This window comes from Eutrema salsugineum, unplaced genomic scaffold (assembly GCF_000478725.1).
Source record: "Eutrema salsugineum unplaced genomic scaffold, Eutsalg1_0 scaffold_3, whole genome shotgun sequence".
Taxonomy (NCBI): Eukaryota; Viridiplantae; Streptophyta; class Magnoliopsida; order Brassicales; family Brassicaceae; genus Eutrema; species Eutrema salsugineum.
Genome location: NW_006256756.1, coordinates 5,818,704 through 5,837,961, shown reverse-complemented (window position 1 = coordinate 5,837,961; position 19,258 = coordinate 5,818,704). Strand labels below are relative to the sequence as shown.

General features: G+C 43.5%; 2 protein-coding genes across 2 annotated transcripts; one reads left to right on the top strand and one right to left on the bottom strand.

Moving 5' to 3' along the window:
* The first annotated feature begins 450 nt into the window (after positions 1-450).
* On the top strand, positions 451-2,704 carry LOC112085301 (uncharacterized protein At3g60930, chloroplastic-like). The gene is made up of 4 exons (XM_024154504.1): positions 451-1,024; positions 1,135-1,577; positions 1,625-1,837; positions 1,901-2,704. Exons 1-4 carry the CDS (start codon positions 451-453, stop codon positions 2,702-2,704), a joined length of 2,034 nt encoding a protein of 677 aa, XP_024010272.1.
* Positions 2,705-8,053: 5,349 nt separating this feature from the next.
* On the bottom strand, positions 8,054-8,748 carry LOC112085300. The gene is made up of 2 exons (XM_024154503.1): positions 8,580-8,748; positions 8,054-8,451 (listed from the first exon to the last, which is right to left on the bottom strand). The coding sequence occupies exons 1-2, from the start codon at positions 8,746-8,748 to the stop codon at positions 8,054-8,056; spliced, it is 567 nt and encodes a 188-aa protein (XP_024010271.1).
* Positions 8,749-19,258: the final 10,510 nt, after the last annotated feature.

Here is a 19,258-nt window from a genome sequence, read left to right as displayed (position 1 = left end):
TCCTTCTCTCTTCTTTCTCTCTCTAGTTTGTTTATTTTCCGGCTAGGGGTCCGAGGTCTCCGCCGTTCCAGATCTTTTTCCGGCGGAGGTTCGCCGCGTCGTGCTGTAATTCCTGTATAAGTTGTAAATTATGTCGAGCCGCTCTGACGATTCGCTGGATTCGCTTTTTCATTATGAGCCGAGCCACGTAGATGCCGAGGCGAGAGGTACAACATAATCTTCCGAGGCGTATGCCTCGCCGAGCCCTTCCAATCGTTCACCTGGGAGTGACGAGGCGTCGAATCATACAAATCCGCCAGACGTCGGCTCTCCCGATGACGAGTCGTCGGTTTGGACAAGCCGTCCCCAGGATCCTGCTCCTGACGAAGATATTAACCGTGCCGCAGTCAAAGCCGAGGAGGAGACATTTCCCTTTGATTTACTCGAGGCGAAGCGTGATTAGAACGTCTCATGGCGTCCCGAGGCGCTTCTTCATCTGGGCGGGGGCAGCGAGTAAAAAGACAAAAACCTGACCCGCCCGGTTCTACGCTCTCCTCTTCTGACTCACTCGAGGTGTTGAGGCGTCGCTTCGGGATATCCGAGGTGGTGGAGTTTATCGTTCCAGAGAAGAACGACAGAGCCGACAAGCCTCCCGAGAATCACTTCACTCTGTACAAGGCGTTCTTCGAGCTCTGCTTTCTCTGGTTCCCGATCCCCGGAGTTATCCTTGAATACCTCTGGAAACATTGGATCTCGATCGGGCAGATCATGCCGAGGGGACTGCAGCATATGATCGGCATTTTAGTTCGAATCTTTGAGTGCGGGCTCGATATCGAGCTGAATCACCTGCTGAACTTGCTGGAAATCAGGAAAGCTCCGAAGGGAGATAGATTTTATATTTCCAACAAGTCCAATCGCCGGATTATAGGCGGTTTTCCAAGCAAAGATCAGTTTTGGACTGAACGCTTCTTCTACGTCTTGGTGAACGAGGCGTCGGTCGGCGAGGATTACGTTCGAAGAACCAAGACCACCTGGGGACCACTCGGTAGCCGACCCGAAGCTTTGCCTCGGCTCGGAACTTTTTTTTTTTTTTGCGTCGCTTTGCACTCCGGAACGTTCTTCCCCCGATTCCCGACGACCTCTTTATCGTTCGAGACTCCCTTTCGGCTCGGAAGGTTAACTGGAGGAAGAATTTTACCCTCGAGAGAGTAGAAAAGGCGCGAGCTATTCTTGCCGGAGTCCCTGTCAGCTCTTCATCTTCCAGCTCCTCAAGAGATACACGAGAAAAGATGGTGATAATCGCTCTGAGAGATAGGAAAAGGCGTGAAGAAGAAGAAGCCGCAAGGCGAGCCGCCAAAGTGGCTAGAATAGAGTCTGAAGCGATTCCTCAGACCGATCTGCTGAGCCGTGAAGGTGACGACACGGTTCGGGTCGCAGAGGCAAACATTGCTGAGGCGGCTGAGAAAGAAGCAGCGCCCGAGCTGGAACCGGGCGAAATTATCCCCAAGGCGTCTAAGGACGACTCGGCGGTGCGGAGTGAAACTCCTTCGAACTCCGCGATCCTAGCTCTTCCGAAGTCATCAAGGCCGCCGACTTCGGTTGTACAAAAACACAACCCTAGCCGAAAACGTTCGGCCGCTACAAGGGGAAAGGCATCGCTGCTCAAAAAGACGAGCCGTCGAAAAAGAAGCGCAAGCCGACACCCGGGGATCCTGCTGCGCGCAAACTGGTCATTGACGACCCCGACGCCTTGGCAGTGATGTTCGCGCGTGTTATTAACGCGAACACGCGTCTTCCTCCCCTGGAGAAGCTGAGGAGGCCGAGGTCGTACGGCGCGATGGCGCAGCGCGGTACCAAGGTATATTTCTCCTCTACTTTCGTGAATTCTTACTAAGTGTTTAACGAGGATTATCCTTTGCAGTTTGTTGCGACCATTAACGAGCTAATGGCTGAGTATGAGGCGGATCTGTCTAAGGTCGAACGTCGCTTGGACGAGGCCCGAAATGAGACCGCGGCGTCAAAGGTGAAGCTGGAAGAGGCTCAGAACGAAGCCGCGGCGGCAAAGGGGAAACTAGGCGAGGCGATGGCCAGGGCGTCCAGGCTGGAAGAGGAGAAGATTGTTCTGCGCGTCAATGTTGACAAGGTCTCCGCCTTGGTCATTCGCCTCGAGGAGGCGAGGAGAGCTAAAAGCGCCGAGGTGGCGTTGCTCAAGAGGCGCATCGAAGCCAAGGATGCTTTGTTCGATGCCAAGGTCAAGCGGGCGAAAAAGGAGGTGAGGCGAGAGCTTACGGCTAAGTTTGAGGAACGCCTCGCCAAGGTAGAGGAAGGTTTGGCCAAGCTCGAGAAGGCCAAAAATGATGAGAACGATCTGGGGCAGATCAAGAGCAATCTTGCGATGATTGCCGACCTGAAAAAGCCAGACGCCCCAACGCTTGATGACGAGGAGGCGAAGCTGAAAAGCTGGGAGAGTGAGTATGCCGACGACGAGGCGTACGAGCGTATTGCTTCCGAGATTCGTGGCGAGCTGGTTTTCTCTCTCGTATCGCCGGACTCGGTAGACACCAGCATTGGCAACGAGCCGCTTGAAGAGACAGCGGCCAACCTGAGTGTCGTTGATCCGACCGGATTGAACGCGGGACACCAGCCCTCTCGAACCTCCTTGCCGAGCGCAAGACGCAGTCCGCGGCTTGATACTCTCCGCTTTCTCTCACCCTACGTTGCATAAGATTTTTTTGTACTTAGGTTTTTTGATGATTTACTTTTCGAACTTTTTATGTAGCCGATGCCTGGATGGCTTTATCCACTTGACTCTTATTTTTGCTTATGGATATATTTTCTTTTCCTTAGCCGTTTTTGGATTTGATGTACTTATCTTTAACGATCTGTGAAAATATCTATGAAAACTGTTGGCTTAGAAAAAAAAAAATTGTCAAGGACGAAGACTATTGTGTCGAGAGTGATTTTGATTGCTTCTTTAGCCGAGTTCTTCGAAATCGATAGAAATACGGACTCCTTCGAGTTCATCTGCCCATCGTCCTTTCTTGGCGTCGAGCCTCTTTTTCAGACCGTCGAGGATCGTCTTGTTGGCCGATTCGACTTGCCCGTTCCCTTGAGGGTATCTTGGCGTAGATTTGCTTAGACGGATTTTCGACTTCTCGCAGAAGGCTTCAAAGCGTGTTGAGATGAAGTGGGATCCGTTGTCGGTGACTATCTCGTAGGGGACCCTGTGTCGGCAGATGATATTCTTCCAGACGAAGTGTTCGACTTGAACATCCTTTATGCTTGCGTAGGAATCGGTCTCGACCCACTTGGAGAAGTAATCCGTGAGGACGAGCAGAAAACGCTTCTACTTCGAGCGATGTAGAGGTCCGACGATGTCCATCGACCATCTCATGAACGGATAAGGTGACGAAATTGACAAGAGCAGCTCGGTAGGTTGATGAATTGTTGGAGCGTGCCGTTGCCACTTCTCGCACTTCGCCGTAAATTTTTCGCAATGCTTGACCATGGTAGGCCAGAAGTAACCGTGCCGTTTTATTTTGATAGCGAGCGACCTTCCGCTAGAATGGTTCCCGCACGCGCCGCTGTGCACTTCGCAGTGCATGATCTTTCTTGCTTACGGTCCTTCTACGCATGTCATAAGAGGTCCTGAAAATCTCCATATAAACACCTCGCCATCGACGAGGACATACCGCGCGGCTTGAGCTTTTAATTTGCGGGCTTCCCATTTGTCGGTTGGTGCCTTTCCATCGGCGATATACACTCGGATAGCTCCGAGCCATTCTTTGTCGCAGCTGTACTCCGGCTCGGCTGGTAAGGCGTCTTCGTCCATAGGAATGGCTTCGTCGTCCCCTGGTTCTTGTTTAGGAGGATTTATCAGCCGAACTCCTTCTACTTCTTCGATGCTAGGTCGTTCGATGAATTCGACTGGGATCGTCCGTCGGAGATCTGGGTCTGAGGTCGAAGCGAGTGCTGCCAAGGCGTCGGCCGAGGTGTTTTCTCCTTAGGGAATTCGCGTGAGTTCGAACTCGTCGAACTTTTGCACCAACTCTCGGACCACCTTGAAATAAGCTCCCATTCGTCCGTCCTTCGCCTCATATTCTCCGTTGAACTGGCATGCTACGAGCTGTGAATCACAAAAGGTCCTTATCTTTCGAACCCCGATTCCCTGCGCTAGTCGTATACCGGCGATTAGGGCTTCGTATTCTGCTTCGTTGTTCGAGGCGTGGAAGTTTAGGCGAAACGACTGCTCCAGTATTTCTCCCGTGGGAGAGGTGAGGCGGATCCCTATTCCTGAGTCGTGTTTGGATGACGAGCCGTCGACGTGCAGCGTCCATACTTCATCTAGGGTCGGCTCGTTTGTTGCTTCGGCTGGAAGTTCAATGAGAAAATCTGCGAGCACCTGTGACTTTGCAGACGACCTGTTCCGATACTCGATGTCGTATTCGCTCAACTCTATGGCCCACTTGGCGAGCCGACCGGATTGGCTCGGGCTGTGTAGGATCGAGCGCAGCGGAGGTGTAGCGAGCACAATAATCGAATGTGATTGAAAATACGGACGCAGTTTGCGAGCCGAGACTACGACGGTTAGGGCGACCTTCTCGATCTGGGGGTAGCGGGTCTCGGCATCGGTCAGAGATTGGCTGATGTAGAAAATGGGTTTTTGCTCGGATCGTTCTTCTCTGATACGCACTCCGCTCACAGCTGTGGCAGACACGGCGATGTAGAGGAAGAGCGGCTCTCCTTCGACTGGTTTTGCTAAGATCGGTGGGCTTGCCAGATAATTCTTTAACTCTTGGAAAGCTGCTTCGCATCTCTCGTCCCACTCGAATTTCTTGTTTCCTCAGAGGGTGTCGTAGAAGGGCAAGCACTTATCAGTGGAAACGGGAAATAAACCTGTTTAGCGCGGCGACTCTTCCTGTAAGCCTTTGCACTTCGCGCTTCGTCCTTGGAGAGGGCATCTCAATTAATGCCCTGATCTACTTGGGTTTTGCTTCTATGCCTCGTTGAGTTACCAGAGAGCCGAGGAATTCTCCCGAGGTGACCGCAAATCTGCACTTCGCCGGGTTTAGTTTCATGTTGTGCTTGTTCAATCGCTCGAAGCATTCCCGTAGATGCGCAACGTGGTCTTCCTCCTTGAAGGATTTGACCAACATGTCATCGATGTATACTTCCATGGTTTTTCCGAGCTGAGCCGCGAACATTTTATTGACGAGCCGTTGATATGTTGCTCCTACGTTCTTGAGCCCGAACGGCATGATTTTGTAGCAGTATATCCCGCGATCGGTTATGAATGCCGTTTTTTCCCGATCATCAGGATGCATCAGGATCTGATTGTACCAGAGAACGCGTCCATAAATGTTAACAGTCTATTTCCTGCAGTGGCTTCGACGAGCCGGTTGATGTGCGGCAAGGAAAAGCTGTCTTTTGGGCACGCCTTGTTGAGGTCAGTGAAATCTACACAGACCCGCCACTTGCCGTTCTTCTTCTTCACGAACACCGGGTGCGAGGCAGTCTGGGTATTTGGCCTCGGCGATTGATCCTACTTTGAGTAACCTCTCGACTTCGTCGTTAACTGATAGATAAGACTTTTTAGGGTCTCAGGGCTATCAATCCCCTTGTCAAAGTAGCACAAAGAGGTTAATCAATCCAAGAATGTGGTGATAGACACTAAGCTATATGATCAAGTTCTTAATTCAAGCAAAAAAGATTGGGTTTTGGTTAACTAATGACAACTAACAAACTTAAACAGGTTTAAAGACTAATGACAATGACTAATCAAGAACTAAGCAATGACAAAGGATGTGAATATGATATGATGGAGGCATGAGATTCTAGACATGATAGTTGGTTAGGGTGCTTTGGTGCTAGACTAGAAATGTTAATGACAATGATGAGACATGATTCAAATGATTAAGAACTCAAATCTAGGTTAATCCTCTCATGAAGGTATTAACCCCTATACTAATCCATTTTCAAACCAAATTCCCATTTGTGAAACATGAATCAATATGCATTAACAAACAGCTCTTAATGATCATTCAAGCATTTAACAAATCATTTCCATGATGAAAAATTACTTAAACCTCTAACACAACTCTTTCAGGAATTTCATCAAACACTTTTGGTGCATGAAATTCCCAGAATCTAGATCTCAAGTGATTATCAAGGATCTAGCATAGAGAACAGCTGTTTAGAGAGATGAATCAATGAATCTAGCCCTAAGCACTCCTAATCTAACACTTTAGCACCCTAACCTACACATCTAGAACCTCATTAGGGTGACTACTCACTAATCATACTAATCTCTCTTAAACCTTTGCAAGTTGAGTAGATTAGCATGATTAATGATGAGAAATGGAGATGGAGATGATAGATTCAAAAGAAAACAGCTTTAAACACCCAGATCTCTTTAAACTCTCTTGATTAAACACTTAAATAAAGATATTTCTCTTCTTAATGGAGTCTTTTCACCAAAGAGGCAAGAGACAAAGGGAATAAAACTTAATTCTCTCCCAAAAAACCCTAAAAAGTATTTATACTTCCTTAAAAACGAACCGGGTCAGCCCGGAACAAACCGGATCCTGACCCGGCTTTAATGGATAAAGTGGGAATTACTGCGGGTCGGTCCAGTATGTCCCAGGTCGCACACCTAAGTCGCAGTAGATGAAGACTTGTCTTGTAAAGCCTGAATCGCCCTGTCTTAGCCGCACGCCTAAGTAGGAGTGTTTTGCGAGTGTTGCTGCGGCTTGGTCTCCTTCCTCTCCAACTCGCAGGGCTAAGGCGGTTTCTGGGGAATGTACAAACTGTGCGGGTTGGTCTCTATTGCACCCAGGTCGCAGGCTCAAGTCGGAGTGATTTGCGAGTGATCGTGCGGCATAGTTCCAGGCGCGGCTAACTCGCATGCCTAAGTCGCACGATTGTGGACTTAGCATTTCTCTTGCTCTTGAGCTTCAGACCTCTTCCAGTGATAGTTTACCCGCACATATCAACTCGCAGCATCAGCATTCAGGCGTTCATCTTCAGGCCTGCGGGTTAACCAAGTCGCAAGACCATCTCGCAGCATCCAGAGCAGCTTAGACCACTTCGCATTCCGGAGAGTGTAACTCCTATGAGACTTGTCCGAATTGAATGATTTCGGTTGCAGAAGACAGAGGACTCATTTATCTCCAACTTTGGTGAAGGAAGCTTCGGTGCTTGGGAAGTGTAAGGCTTCCTGGAGGGCACATCTTTGTAGTGCATGTACGCGACCAGAGAGAGGCGTCTAGACATGTGTCCATTCCGGAGAACGTATCTTTCTGCTCATAGATCCGCATTGAATGATCTTGGACGTTCTGGAAAGAAGACTCAAATTTATCTGGTTCTCATGAAGGACCCGGAAACTAAATCGGCCTGGAAGTGCACCGTCCTTCGCATCCTTTAGGACTGATCTGCTCGGTCCGGAATACCTGCGAGACTGGGGTTCCTTCCGACAAGCTTATCTCTCTGCTCACGCGTCCGAATTCCACGATTCCACTTGCTAAGAGACCGTGATGCAATGCTCTCCAACTTCTATGAAGCACCCGCCGTATGAATCGGACCGGAAGGCTCCCCGGACAGGCGATTTCTGAGACACGTTCATACCCGGGGATTTTGGCCGATACACTTCATTCGCGGTACATGAAAATGGCCCGTAAAGCTTCCCGCGGTACATGAAAATGGCCGGTAAAACCTTCCTGGCCAGCGAGAATGGCCGATAATCTCCCAGGACCCAATTTTTCCACTTTTTCAAGCTTTGCTCACCATTCCACCTCCTGGATTCATCTTTTCAGCTCCACATTCACCTGATAGACACTCAAAACATGCAATAGACTGATTGGGACCTAATGCATCTCCTAAGTTCTAAAACAAACCCTAAGGACCTAAAATGCATGAAATAAAACATGATTTGGAATGATTTATGCAACCTAAATGATGCAAATTATGAACATATCATTAACCGCTTTAGCTCGTTCGGGGCCGAGCTTCCTTCTTTTCTGCTTGACTGGTTTAAAGGTCGGGTCTACATTCAGCTCGTGACAGGTCACGTCGATGCTTATCTTTCGCTGTCCAGGCAAAGATGATAGGTGGAGGGTACCGCCCTCATCCCGTTGATCCATGGAGTTCCCATAATGACATTGTAGATTGCCGGGTGATTGGTAACACAGAATTCAACGATCTTAGTGACTCCGCCAGCTACCACGGGGAGCCTGATCGTTCTCATAGTCATCGTCGTTTCTCCTGAAAATCCGGTTAGAGGTTTTGGGATTGCTTCCACTTCGGAGAGGTCGATCCCCATCCTTCTGAGTGTCTCCCTGAAGATGACATTCACCGAGCTTCCAGTATCGATGAGCACACTCGCTACGTCATGATCCCTGATTGTTAGCTCAATCACCAACAGATCGTTGTGGGGTCTATCGATTCCTGCCGTTTCCTCCTCGGCGAGGGAGATCACTGTATTTGGGATGTCGGTTGGTTATGTCCAATTTTCCTTCGCTTTGGCTCGGCGCTGATAGGCTTTGATGGAGGACACGGTATCTTGGTAGTATTGAGATCCACCCATGATCATATTGATCCTTTACCTCGGCTCGGGTCGCTCTTCAGGTTCACCTCTCTTGTCACGCTTGGAGTTATCGCCTCGTCGGGGAGGATTCGCGGGTTCAGCCGCGCTGCTCGGCTCGGCTCTTTCTTGTGGTTCATTAGGGACGAGATCTTTGAGGTTGACCGCGTTTGGAGCTCTCCCGCTGCCATATTAGCTGCGAGTTTTGCTCATAAAGTTCAGCATTGTGCCGTTGAGTGCCCGTGGGTCTGGTGATACTCGCAGAAAGCCTTTTCGTCGTAGTTGGCGGACTTTCTCACCCAAGTGTTGTTGCGCGGCTCTCCTCTTCCGCGTCCGGTGCCTACCTGGTAGTTATGGGCACCTCCGCTTCTAGGTTCGTCCGAGCTCTGCGTTGTTGTGTTGTTCGATGGGTTGCCTTTCTTCGCAGGGCGCGGAAAAATTGAGCTTCAGATTGCTGCTTTCGTTGCTTCGTACTGCTCGTCTAAATTCTTCATTTCCTCCTCGTTTACAACAAAGTCCGATGATCGGTGTAAAGCGTCTTGAATTGTTTGTGGCGTGTTGAGTGCCATCTCCCGTCGGAACTTGGATTTGGTACTTTGTACCACAAAGATCGTTTCAGAGCTTCGAGCGCGGCCTTGTCACTTATCCCTTCTATTTTGGACACGACTGCCTTAAATCTTGCCATGTAATCTCGAAGTGGTTCGTTTGGTCCTTGGGATAGTGTCCACAGGTCGGCATCAGATGTTCCTCTATCCATAAACATCGAGTATTGTTTAAGGAACAAGGCGGAGAGCTGTTGAAAACTGCCTATTGAATTGCATTCCTGTCTTGAAAACCACTCGAGTGCGGCACCCTTAAGATGCTCCACGAAGATCAGGCAGTTCAAGCATCTACTTCCCGCTCAGTCAGTTAGGCGGCGTTCTTTGTGAAGGCTCTTTCTATCCAAAACGCTGTGATGTGTGCTTTCGGGTCGGTTGTTCCTTCGTAGAACAGGATTCTCACATTCTCCGGCTCGGGAATCCTGGCCTCCGTGATTCTTGCAGTGAATGGAGTTCTCTGAGTTTCTTCAAGCATTCGGTCGATTTCGGGTGCGGCGCTTGTTGCGTTGTGCACTTGGGACTTCATGGCGCGTATTTCAGCTACTGTCCGAGCCATTGAGGCTCGCAGCTCTTTGAGTTCGAGAGTTTGTGCGTGAGTCATTCCCTTTGATTAAGGGGGTCGCTCCCGCTCTTCTCTCCTCGGCTCGTCTTCGCGCTCTGCCTGCTCTATCCATTGGAGGTTTTCTTCCTCCTCGGTTGGGTTGTCGCCGCGAGTCGGATCGGAGACTTCGTCAGTTCGAACGCCGTTTAGTGCCGAGGCGAGCTCTTCTTGACTTATTCGCCAAGCCAAGCCGGTTTGTTGCGGATTCGTGGTTCCGTCGTTCTGCTGGGCGTCCACGTCGATCACATCATTCTCTTCCTCGCCGGCTCGTCGCCTTGAGTTTCGGCGGAGTGGAGGTGGCTCGGTCATGTTGACTCGTGTTGCCGCGGGAGTCTGTTCGTCGAGGGGACGAAACATTGGAGGAGCCGAGGGGTTTCTTGCGCCGCTCCCTGAGGCTTCTGCAGGTGTTGAGAAGTCGAAGCGTCTCCGGATTCCATCCATCGGGTCGCGAATTTTGGCTCTCCAAGTTTGGTGTTGTCGCTCAGCCGCCATCGCGTCGAGCCTCTTCGTAATCACCTCGTTTCTTTTGTCCTGCTCGTAGATTTTCTTCATCAGCGCAGCCATCATGTTTCGCATCTCCTCTTGGGTTTCGGTTGTCGCCGTCGTTGTGCCTGATGCTGGAGCGTCCTTCTCCGCGCCGTTATCGTTGTTGTTGTTGTTGTTGTTGTTGTTGTTATCGTCGGGGGTGTTGCTCGCCATGTTCTTCGGATCTTAAAGTCTTGTCGATTTAGAGTAAGAAAGTTTCGAGTCCCCTCAGACGGCGCCAAATTGTGTGAGCCAAAACCTGCACAACCAAAAATTTGTTAAGGAAAACTTAAGGGATCGGAAACTTCTAGGGTTTATCGCAAGAACAGTAAGATCGAAAGAAAGTTTTTATTGCTGAGAAAGTGTTTTTCTTTTATTGCTTAGGGTTGCAAGAGTTACATAATGAATCGTAAGAATCTCTTATTTATACTAACTTCTTAAACCGCCTCTCCGAGAATCTCGGGAGAGATTTTAAGCATATTTCCTTATCGTTTCGTGCGACCACCATCATAATACTTCGCCTAGGACTTCTGTGGGCTTTTGACTTCCAAAGCCTTGGTTCGGCCCATCTTGGAAAACCGGCTCGGCCCAACACCTAGGGAAACGATTTGGCCCATGCCTCTTCTTGCGCTGCTAAGCCCGCTCGTCGTTCTTCTCACAGCTCGGCCCATCTAACCTTCTCCACGGCTCGGCCCATTTGCCACTCGAGTTGAGATATGACTTGGTCCACCTCGCCGAGGCGCGGCTCGGCCCAAGCGTATTGAAGCGCATCTTGGTCTAGCTTACCGAGGCGCGGCTCGGCCTAACTACGTTGAAGTGCGGCTCGGCCCACTCTGCGTCCTTCTTACAGCTCTCCTCGCTGATCTGTCTCCACGGCTCCCCCAACTTGTCTTGGTGAGCACAGCTCGGCCCACTAACTTTGTACGGCAGCTCGGCCCATGTTTTGTGGACGGCTCGGCCAATTTGTCTTTCTTCCATACTTAGTCATTTTGAGATAGTTTTATCCGCTTGGGGTGGAAACCGACCCCAACAGGCTTCATAGAATGATTATATTGGGCCTTGTTGGAAACCTTGTACCTTGTTCCTCAGCTGGTTCGATCTTGACTTGGTGTAGAAGTGGTTCAGGAAAGCTGACTTGCATTCTTCCCATGAAGTAATAGAACCAGATGGCATAGATTTTAACCATCTAAAAGCTTTATCACTTAGAGAGAAAGGAAAAAGTTTACACTTCACATAGTCCACAGTTTCTGGAGGTATTCTCACCATTCCAGAGATTTCTTCAAAGATATCAATGTGGTCCATTGGATTAGAGATTCCATGGAATTGATTCTGCTTCACCAATGAGACAATCTTAGGTTTTATCTCATGATCTCTTCTTGGAACAGGAATTTGAATAGCTGATCGATTTTGGAAGTGTTGGTGAGGTGCATCGAAATCGGCAATGAGTCTATTCTGATGCTGTTTTCTCGCAGGATTGGCAAGCTGTATGGGTCGATCGGCTTCTCTACCATTAGGTGGAACAATGTTTTCATCATTCCTTCTTTCTTCAGGTTCGACTTGGTCTTGTCTCCTTCGGTTATCAGCGGCTTGAGCATCATTCAGAGGGACACGGTTTCCCTCTTCATCGAGTTGTGGCTGGCCATCTTCTTCATGGGCAGCATCTAGGTCATCACTATGAATAGAATCACGGTCATCATCTCCAATGTGATCCTCCGGATCACGGTTTAAAAGATCTTCCCGATGGACATTCAGATTGGCCATCTTGAGCGTTCTTCGTCTGAGTTTTCTAAGTGCTCTTTCGTGTTTGTCAATCTCGTCTAAGGGCAGTACAATGTTGTCAGAATTTCTCCTAAATTTCATGCACCTGTGAGCAAAGAAAGCAAAGATAAAAAGAGGAGTCAGAAAATCTCCAGCAGAACTCGAAAATCTTGAGGTTTAGGATTGAAATTAGATTAAGAAATCAAGTCAACAGCGATAAATCCCCGACAACGGTGCCAAAAACTTGAAGTGGGTGCAGTGGGCAACACAAGTTTTACCCTAGACAAGCTGCAAGTGCACAGCAAACGCAGTAGTACTTAGGGATTGAATCCACAGGGATTTGTGTGTTGAGGACTTCTAACTGATGCTAAAAACAATCGTAAACCTAATCTAATAAAAAGGGATTTTGGTTTGTCACTAAATCTAATTATGCAGAGAATTAAAAACTGAAAATAAAAATCGGTTGAAAACTATATGAAAAACGGCGCTGGGTTCAAGGTTCATCTTTAGGGTTCATGTTCTAAAACACAAAGGAAATTAGGCAAGGATTTTCGATGACTCTGAAACTTGGAAAGACACATGTAAGATTAGCCAACTCTCGTCACCCTAATCATCTAACCACTCATTCATGGCAATAAACTCTCGCTCTCATGCCAGAACAAGATCATATAGTGTTAAGAATAATAAAAATAAACAAGAAGTTTTACTACAGAGAAGTTGAATAACCCAACAATGATCTGGAATTTATACATTTTTAGTGTTTTATATACTTGCAGAAATATTTATTTGCAGCAAATAAAGATACAAGTATATCCGCAAAATAAGTTGTTTATAGTTGTAGCTAAAAACTGAAATAGTTAGGAGGTGTGAATGGTAAAAACTTATTATAAGGATTATTTAAGCTACAACTATAAACAACTCATTTTGTATATAATTGTTTTTTTATTTGCCGCAACTATAAAAATAGTATTTAAGAAGAAATATAAGGAAAATATAAGAGGAAAAAAAAGTTATTATAAAAGGAAATAAATCCAAATTATTACTTTGTATATCATTTGTATGTTTCTTATTTTTATCAGATTTCAAATTAATGTATAGTTGAAATTTTTTGTTCTTAACATGGTTTTTTTTCTATTAGTTTTTAAAGGGGGAGAAATTTCTTTTTATATATATATATATATAGACTTTCTGAAAAAAGATGTCTCTAAAAAAATATGAATAGCAAAATAAATATGGAACCAAAAATCTCTCATTATAATAGAAAAACTTACCAATAAATTTTCGGTTTAGATTCTTTAATAGGTTTTGATATTTGCATAAAAATGATTAAGTAAAAAGGGTTTTACAAGCTTTTAGGATTAACATAAATCCAAATGTTTGAATAGAATTTTGTTTTTGTTAAAGGTGAATAGAATTTTCAAAAAGAAAAAATTATTTATTGTAGGAAACCCAAATATTTCAAAACTTGATTAGATGAAACCAATTCTCCCATGATTAAATGACTTTATCATAAAAAACAACCAAACACTTTTCAAAAATCTACACCAGTTTAAGAACTTACGGATATTACAGTTGATTAGATGCAAGATTAAGAGCAAATCACATCAATATTATAATAAATTGCTCGAATTTAATTATTGTATACCATTGTACATTAAAGGAAAAGCATTATTACATAAAAAGCAAATTAAGTAAGAAATATGTTTTTTATTTAAAGAGAAAATTATGAAAAAGATAGATCAACTTTAGAACTTGCGACCAAGAGTGAGCTCAAGGGACAAAGTCTCATCATTGTTACCATCATCATTGTCCACTTCATTGTTTTCAGTTTCATTCGTTCCAATCTGCCATATCCAGTTATATACATTATTATATGTGAATGAAATGATATGTATAAAATCTTGAATAAAATTTGTGCATACTTGGTCATTAATAATCATGTTTGATGATTATAGCGTAAAAATTCTAAAAAGAGAAAAATCTTAGGAATTTTAAACAGAGAGAAAACTTACTCTTGAAGATTGAAACAGAGACTTGCAAAATATTTCAATAGCTCTCTTACTTGATTCTCCCATTTCCATTATTTTTTCCTGCTTTCTTTCTTCTTCCCTACAATATTGAATAAAAAAAGTACATTCAATTTTTTTTTTTAAAAACTATATATAAATATTAAATTTTTTCTTTAATATTAATTAAGTATTATACGAACATTTTTCGCATAGAGTTGACAATTTCTTCAAGACGTTCATATTGACGAAGGTGTTGTTGAGTTTGCCTCAAAATCATTTCTCTTGTCAGCCTTTCCTTTCAAATTGCTTGTACCTCTTCTACAATAGGACATGTTAGTGTATAGATTTTTATTTTTATATAATATTTACATATAAATGCTTTTTTAAGAAAACTTCAACATATTTGGTCTGAGCATATATATATATATATATATAAATTATTTTTTTATTTCTGAATTTTTTTTATACAGACACTTATAGTAAATACAATTTCTACATAAATATAATAATAAAGTAAATAGAAATATATATAATACTTATTCACCTTTTTTATACTCATCAAGCTTGGTGGTCCTATAAATCTGAAGATGGCAAAAACATAAAACAGGTTCATATTAAGCCCAACATAATATGAAAAAATTGACAAAATACATATAAGCATATATTGTGAAAAATGAAATAATTAAATCATGTATATATGTTACAACCTGAAGATGGCTCTTTACATGTGATATAGTGAGTCCTTCAATATTCATTATCTCCAAAATTCTCTTAGGAGTTGCTTCTGCATTTACGATGATTAATACAAGTTGAATTTATATTAAAAAAAATAATGTTTAGCCCATAACTCTAGATCTAGGATTGTTATGTAGCTTTTATATATGTTAGCATCCTAATTCAAAATTTCGATCCCTGAATTTGACAAATATGAATATGTCACACAAAACAAAAAACAGAAAATATAAAGAGAATTGTATAATCGAAAAATTGAAAAGGATATGTATCCGATGATAAATTGAAAATAATAGTTGATGATTCCGGTAGCAATCTAATTTATGATTTTCCTGATTGTATTTTAGAAAATCATACAAAGCAAGAAAAAATATTAACTTACGATGTATTCCGCCAAGTTGTAGAACCGCATAAATAAAGCGATCGTGATGATAAGCACTCCATTGCATCCGATCCATTTTTTTAACTTATTATAAGGTATAACAATCGTGACTTTTATCAAAAAAAATTCTCGAGCTTTACAGATTTTGGTTTTTAGTTATAAAAAACTTCGATCATGAGTGTTCAATTTATAATAGTTGTAGACAAAATTTATGATATTAAAAAATTAATTTATAATTTCCATAAATCTAAAAGGTAAAAAACTCTAAATGTGCTACTAAACTTGTCATAGTGCATATCTTTTTACTTTCCTTTTTTTTTGGTTGTATAAGTTAGTTTGTTTATTATTTCCATTATTTAGAAAAAATCTTTTACAACTATGAATGAATTATTTAAAAATTTATATATATATGTATGTAAGCATTATTCAAATCTTCAATTATATATGCTAAGTTAAGTAGTTTCATTATTTAGAAAAAGTGCCTTACAACTATTAGTTGGGATCATCATGAAAATAAAATATATGTAAGTATTATTCAAAGCATCTTAGATATATTTTGAAAAGGATCACCGGTATTATTTTAAAAAATTCTAATAAAAAAAATCTTAATGTAAACCCTAAAAACTAAACCCATAAAAGCTAAGAAATCTATGTATCCAACCCCAAAAATGATATTTTTTTTTTGGTTTTCGTCGGCCTCTCCTTCTTTTTGTTTTCTTGTTTTCTTCACCTGAGGGGTTCCCAGCCTTTATGCGTGTTGTGATCCTTGGGCGGGTAGGATGCTGTGTTCTTCCCTCATAACTTTGCTGTCTTTCTCCAGTTCCCTTTTTCACCTCCGGATTATATATCTGATTTAGTTGATGTCGCGATTTATCTTGCTGGTCGTACCATCTTTCCTTGGTATATCTCGTGCGTATTTCTAGGTTTGTCTCCAGAGTCTTTCCATCCTCCGCCCGGTTGGGAAATCGATCAATCGTAGATGTTTTCACACTGTTACCACCATCTCGTCCACCCAAAGTTGACCTAGCAGCGCTATGTACTGAGCTGGCATGCGGACTACTGTTATGGCCATTACCCAGGTGGTATTAAGCGCGGTGACTATGAGTGCTGCCTCTCCTATCGCTCGAGTCACCCTGCAATTATATGCTATAAACATTATCTTCTCTGGTTTGATGGAACTTCAAAAATCCCACAAACTCTTCGAAGACGGCTGCAAGATGAGATTAACAGGGCTGGTCGAGTCCACAAGAATCTGCCTCATCTATTTGCCGCCTATCTCCAACATCACCTTCAAAGCGGGGTATTGAGTGACAATTCTCGACACTTCCTCTGCTGCGTTGAAGAACTCCGGCGGGCGAGCCAGCCGCCTTCGAATTCTAGACGTTCTACTGACACTTTCTTCCTCGGCTTCTTCCGTGTGTCTTTCGACCTGTCCGACCTTGTTGAAGCTCCCTCTTACACGGTCTATGTTTGTTCAACATTCGCTTCACTTTCCTAGAGACAGAGGTTAACTAGGGCCAGCATCTCCTCTGTAAAGCCCAAACAGCTCTCAGTCGGATGCCCCCTGGGTCAGTGGTACTTGCACCATAGTTTTCTGTATTTCCGTTCCTTTGAGGCGGGCTCATCTTCTCCATCTGGATCCCGTATGGCGTGAGAATTTCTTACCCACACTTCTTCCTCCAATCGCCTATGGTCGCACCATCCAGAGATGGCAGTGGAACATGCTAAGAAGGGGTTTTCCTCCGCCTCCTCTCCTTGGTCTCCGGTTATCTCCCAGTCGTCATCGCTTGCCCCTCCCTTGGCGTTCTCCCTTTGGTCGGGATCCTTTGAGCCGCTGGGTATGTAAGGTTCATTCTCTCTAAACTCGATCATGCCCACCTAGCACTGGCAATTTTTCGCTCTTGCTCTGATGGTGTTTAGTTTGCTGCCAATCAGTGTCTGGGTCTCTCCCATTTGCATTAATAGGTTCTTGCCCCCAGATCTGTGTTCTTGGTGGTTTTCTGACTCGAATAGGGAAATTTTGCTTGGAGAGTGTTGTCCATCTAGCGCAGAACTGTTTAGGGGATTTTTAGTCATCTGCGCAGGCAAGTCTCCTGCAAAACTAGCAAACGCGTGAAGGCCTAGAAAACACGATGGAGGGGTATTTTTTGATGGCTCTCCTACGCTCAAGTCAGAAAACAGTGAAATAAAGACCACGAAGTGGCAAATAGGAGAGAGTAAATAGATCAGAAAATGGAGGAAGAAAGTTTGGCCGAGAGTTCGTGAAAAAAATGGAATCTGCTCGGACCTTTGTGAGGTAATGGGCTTTTTGAGGTGAAAAACGAGGAAGTGTAAGAGTTTTGGAGTGATAGTGCTCTACGGTTTAGGAACCGCCGTGGAGAGGAAGTAAAGAGATGGTCGTAATAATGACCAGAAATGTAAAGTGCTATGGCTTAAGGATCACGAGTATCTAGAGAGTTAGCATGAGCCTTAAGTTAGCGAAAAGAGTGAACCCCCTTCTCGTTGAAAGGGACAAGGTATTTATAGATTTTTACCTAATCCAGATTAATATACCAGAACAGTCCTTGGGTCTCAGGTTTGGCGGGCTGGTTCGTGATCCGACTTGGTTGGATCCGAATCTTATGCTTGCATCATGCCTCTGATGGTCTCACCAACTTTCATTGACACGTTAAAAAAAGTTGGTGAGAGCGTCAGAGGCATGATGTGAGCATAACACTCGGAGCTAACCAAGCCAGATTACGAACTGACCCGCCCGACTCACAGCCTAAGGACTGACCCAGTATACAAACCCGGATCAGGTAAAATTTTATAAATACTCTATTCTTTTTAACGAGGAAGGAGTTCACTTTTTTTTCACTACCTTAAGGCTCATACTATCTTTCCAGATATTTGTGATCTTTAAGCTGCAGGACTTTATATTTTATGGTCATTACTCCGACCATCTCTTCATGTTCTCTCTACAGTGGTTCCTAATTCCTAAAACGTGGAGCAATCCCACCCAGAAACTCTTATACATCTTCTCTTTTCATCTCACAAAGCCCATCACCACTTAAAGGCCCGAGTCGATTCCACCTTTCTCAGAAAGACCCATCTCCTTCTCTCGTGTTCCGATCTCTTTTCTCTCTCTGATTAGCCACTTAGTAGTTTTTTTTACTGTTTTCTTACTTGAGCGTCAGAGAGCCATAGGAAAATACGCCCATCGTGTTTTTGGGCCCATGCGTTTTGTAGCTTTGCTGGAGACTTTCCCCTGCAGAGGACAAAAAATCCCATATATAGTGTCAAGACAATCAACAATGTGAAGCACAGCAATGACCAAGTTGAATTATGTACTTTTTATAGATTTAAAACAATGATGGGTAGAAAAAAAATTCTATGAAATTTAGTGTTAAGAATAATAAAAATAAACAAGAAGTTTTACTATAGAGACATGAATAACCCAACAATGATCTAGAATTTATACATTTTTATTGTTTTATATACTTGCAGAACTATTTATTTGCAGCAAATAAAAATACAATTATACGCAAAATGAGTTGTTTATAGTTGTGGCTAAAAACTGAAATAGTTAGGAGGTGTGAATGGTAAAAACTTATTATAAGGATTATTTAAGCTACAACTATAGACAACTCATTTTGTGTATAAATGTTTTTATTTGCCGCAACTATAAAAATAGTATTTAAGAAGAAATATAAGGAAAATATAAGAGGAAAAAGAAATGTTATTATAAAAGGAAAGAAATCCAAATTATTACTTTGTATTTGATTTGTATGTTTTTTATTTTTATCAGATTTCAAATTAATGTATAGTTGAGATTTTGTTTTCTTAACATGGTTTTTTTTCTATTAGTTTTTAAAGGGGGAGAAATTTCTTTTTATATATATATATATATAGACTTTCTGAAAAAAGATGTCTCTAAAAAAATATGAATAGCAAAATAAATATGGAACCAAAAATCTCTCATTATAATAGAAAAACTTATTGATAAATTTTGGGTTTAGATTCTTTTATAGGTTTTGATATTTGCATAAAAATGATAAGGTAAAATGAGATTTACAAGCTTTTAGGATTAACATAAATCCAAATGTTTGAATAGAA

Coding starts and splice junctions, on each gene's coding strand:
- LOC112085301 (XM_024154504.1), top strand. CDS start 451: ATGGCGTCCCGAGGCGCTTCTTCATCTGGGCGGGGGCAGCGAGTAAAA. Junction 1,025..1,134: donor GACCACCTGGGGACCACTCG/GTAGCCGACCCG, acceptor TTATCGTTCGAG/ACTCCCTTTCGGCTCGGAAG. Junction 1,578..1,624: donor CATCAAGGCCGCCGACTTCG/GTTGTACAAAAA, acceptor GGCCGCTACAAG/GGGAAAGGCATCGCTGCTCA.
- LOC112085300 (XM_024154503.1), bottom strand. CDS start 8,748: ATGGCAGCGGGAGAGCTCCAAACGCGGTCAACCTCAAAGATCTCGTCC. Junction 8,452..8,579: donor GAAGAGCGACCCGAGCCGAG/GTAAAGGATCAA, acceptor TCCCAAATACAG/TGATCTCCCTCGCCGAGGAG.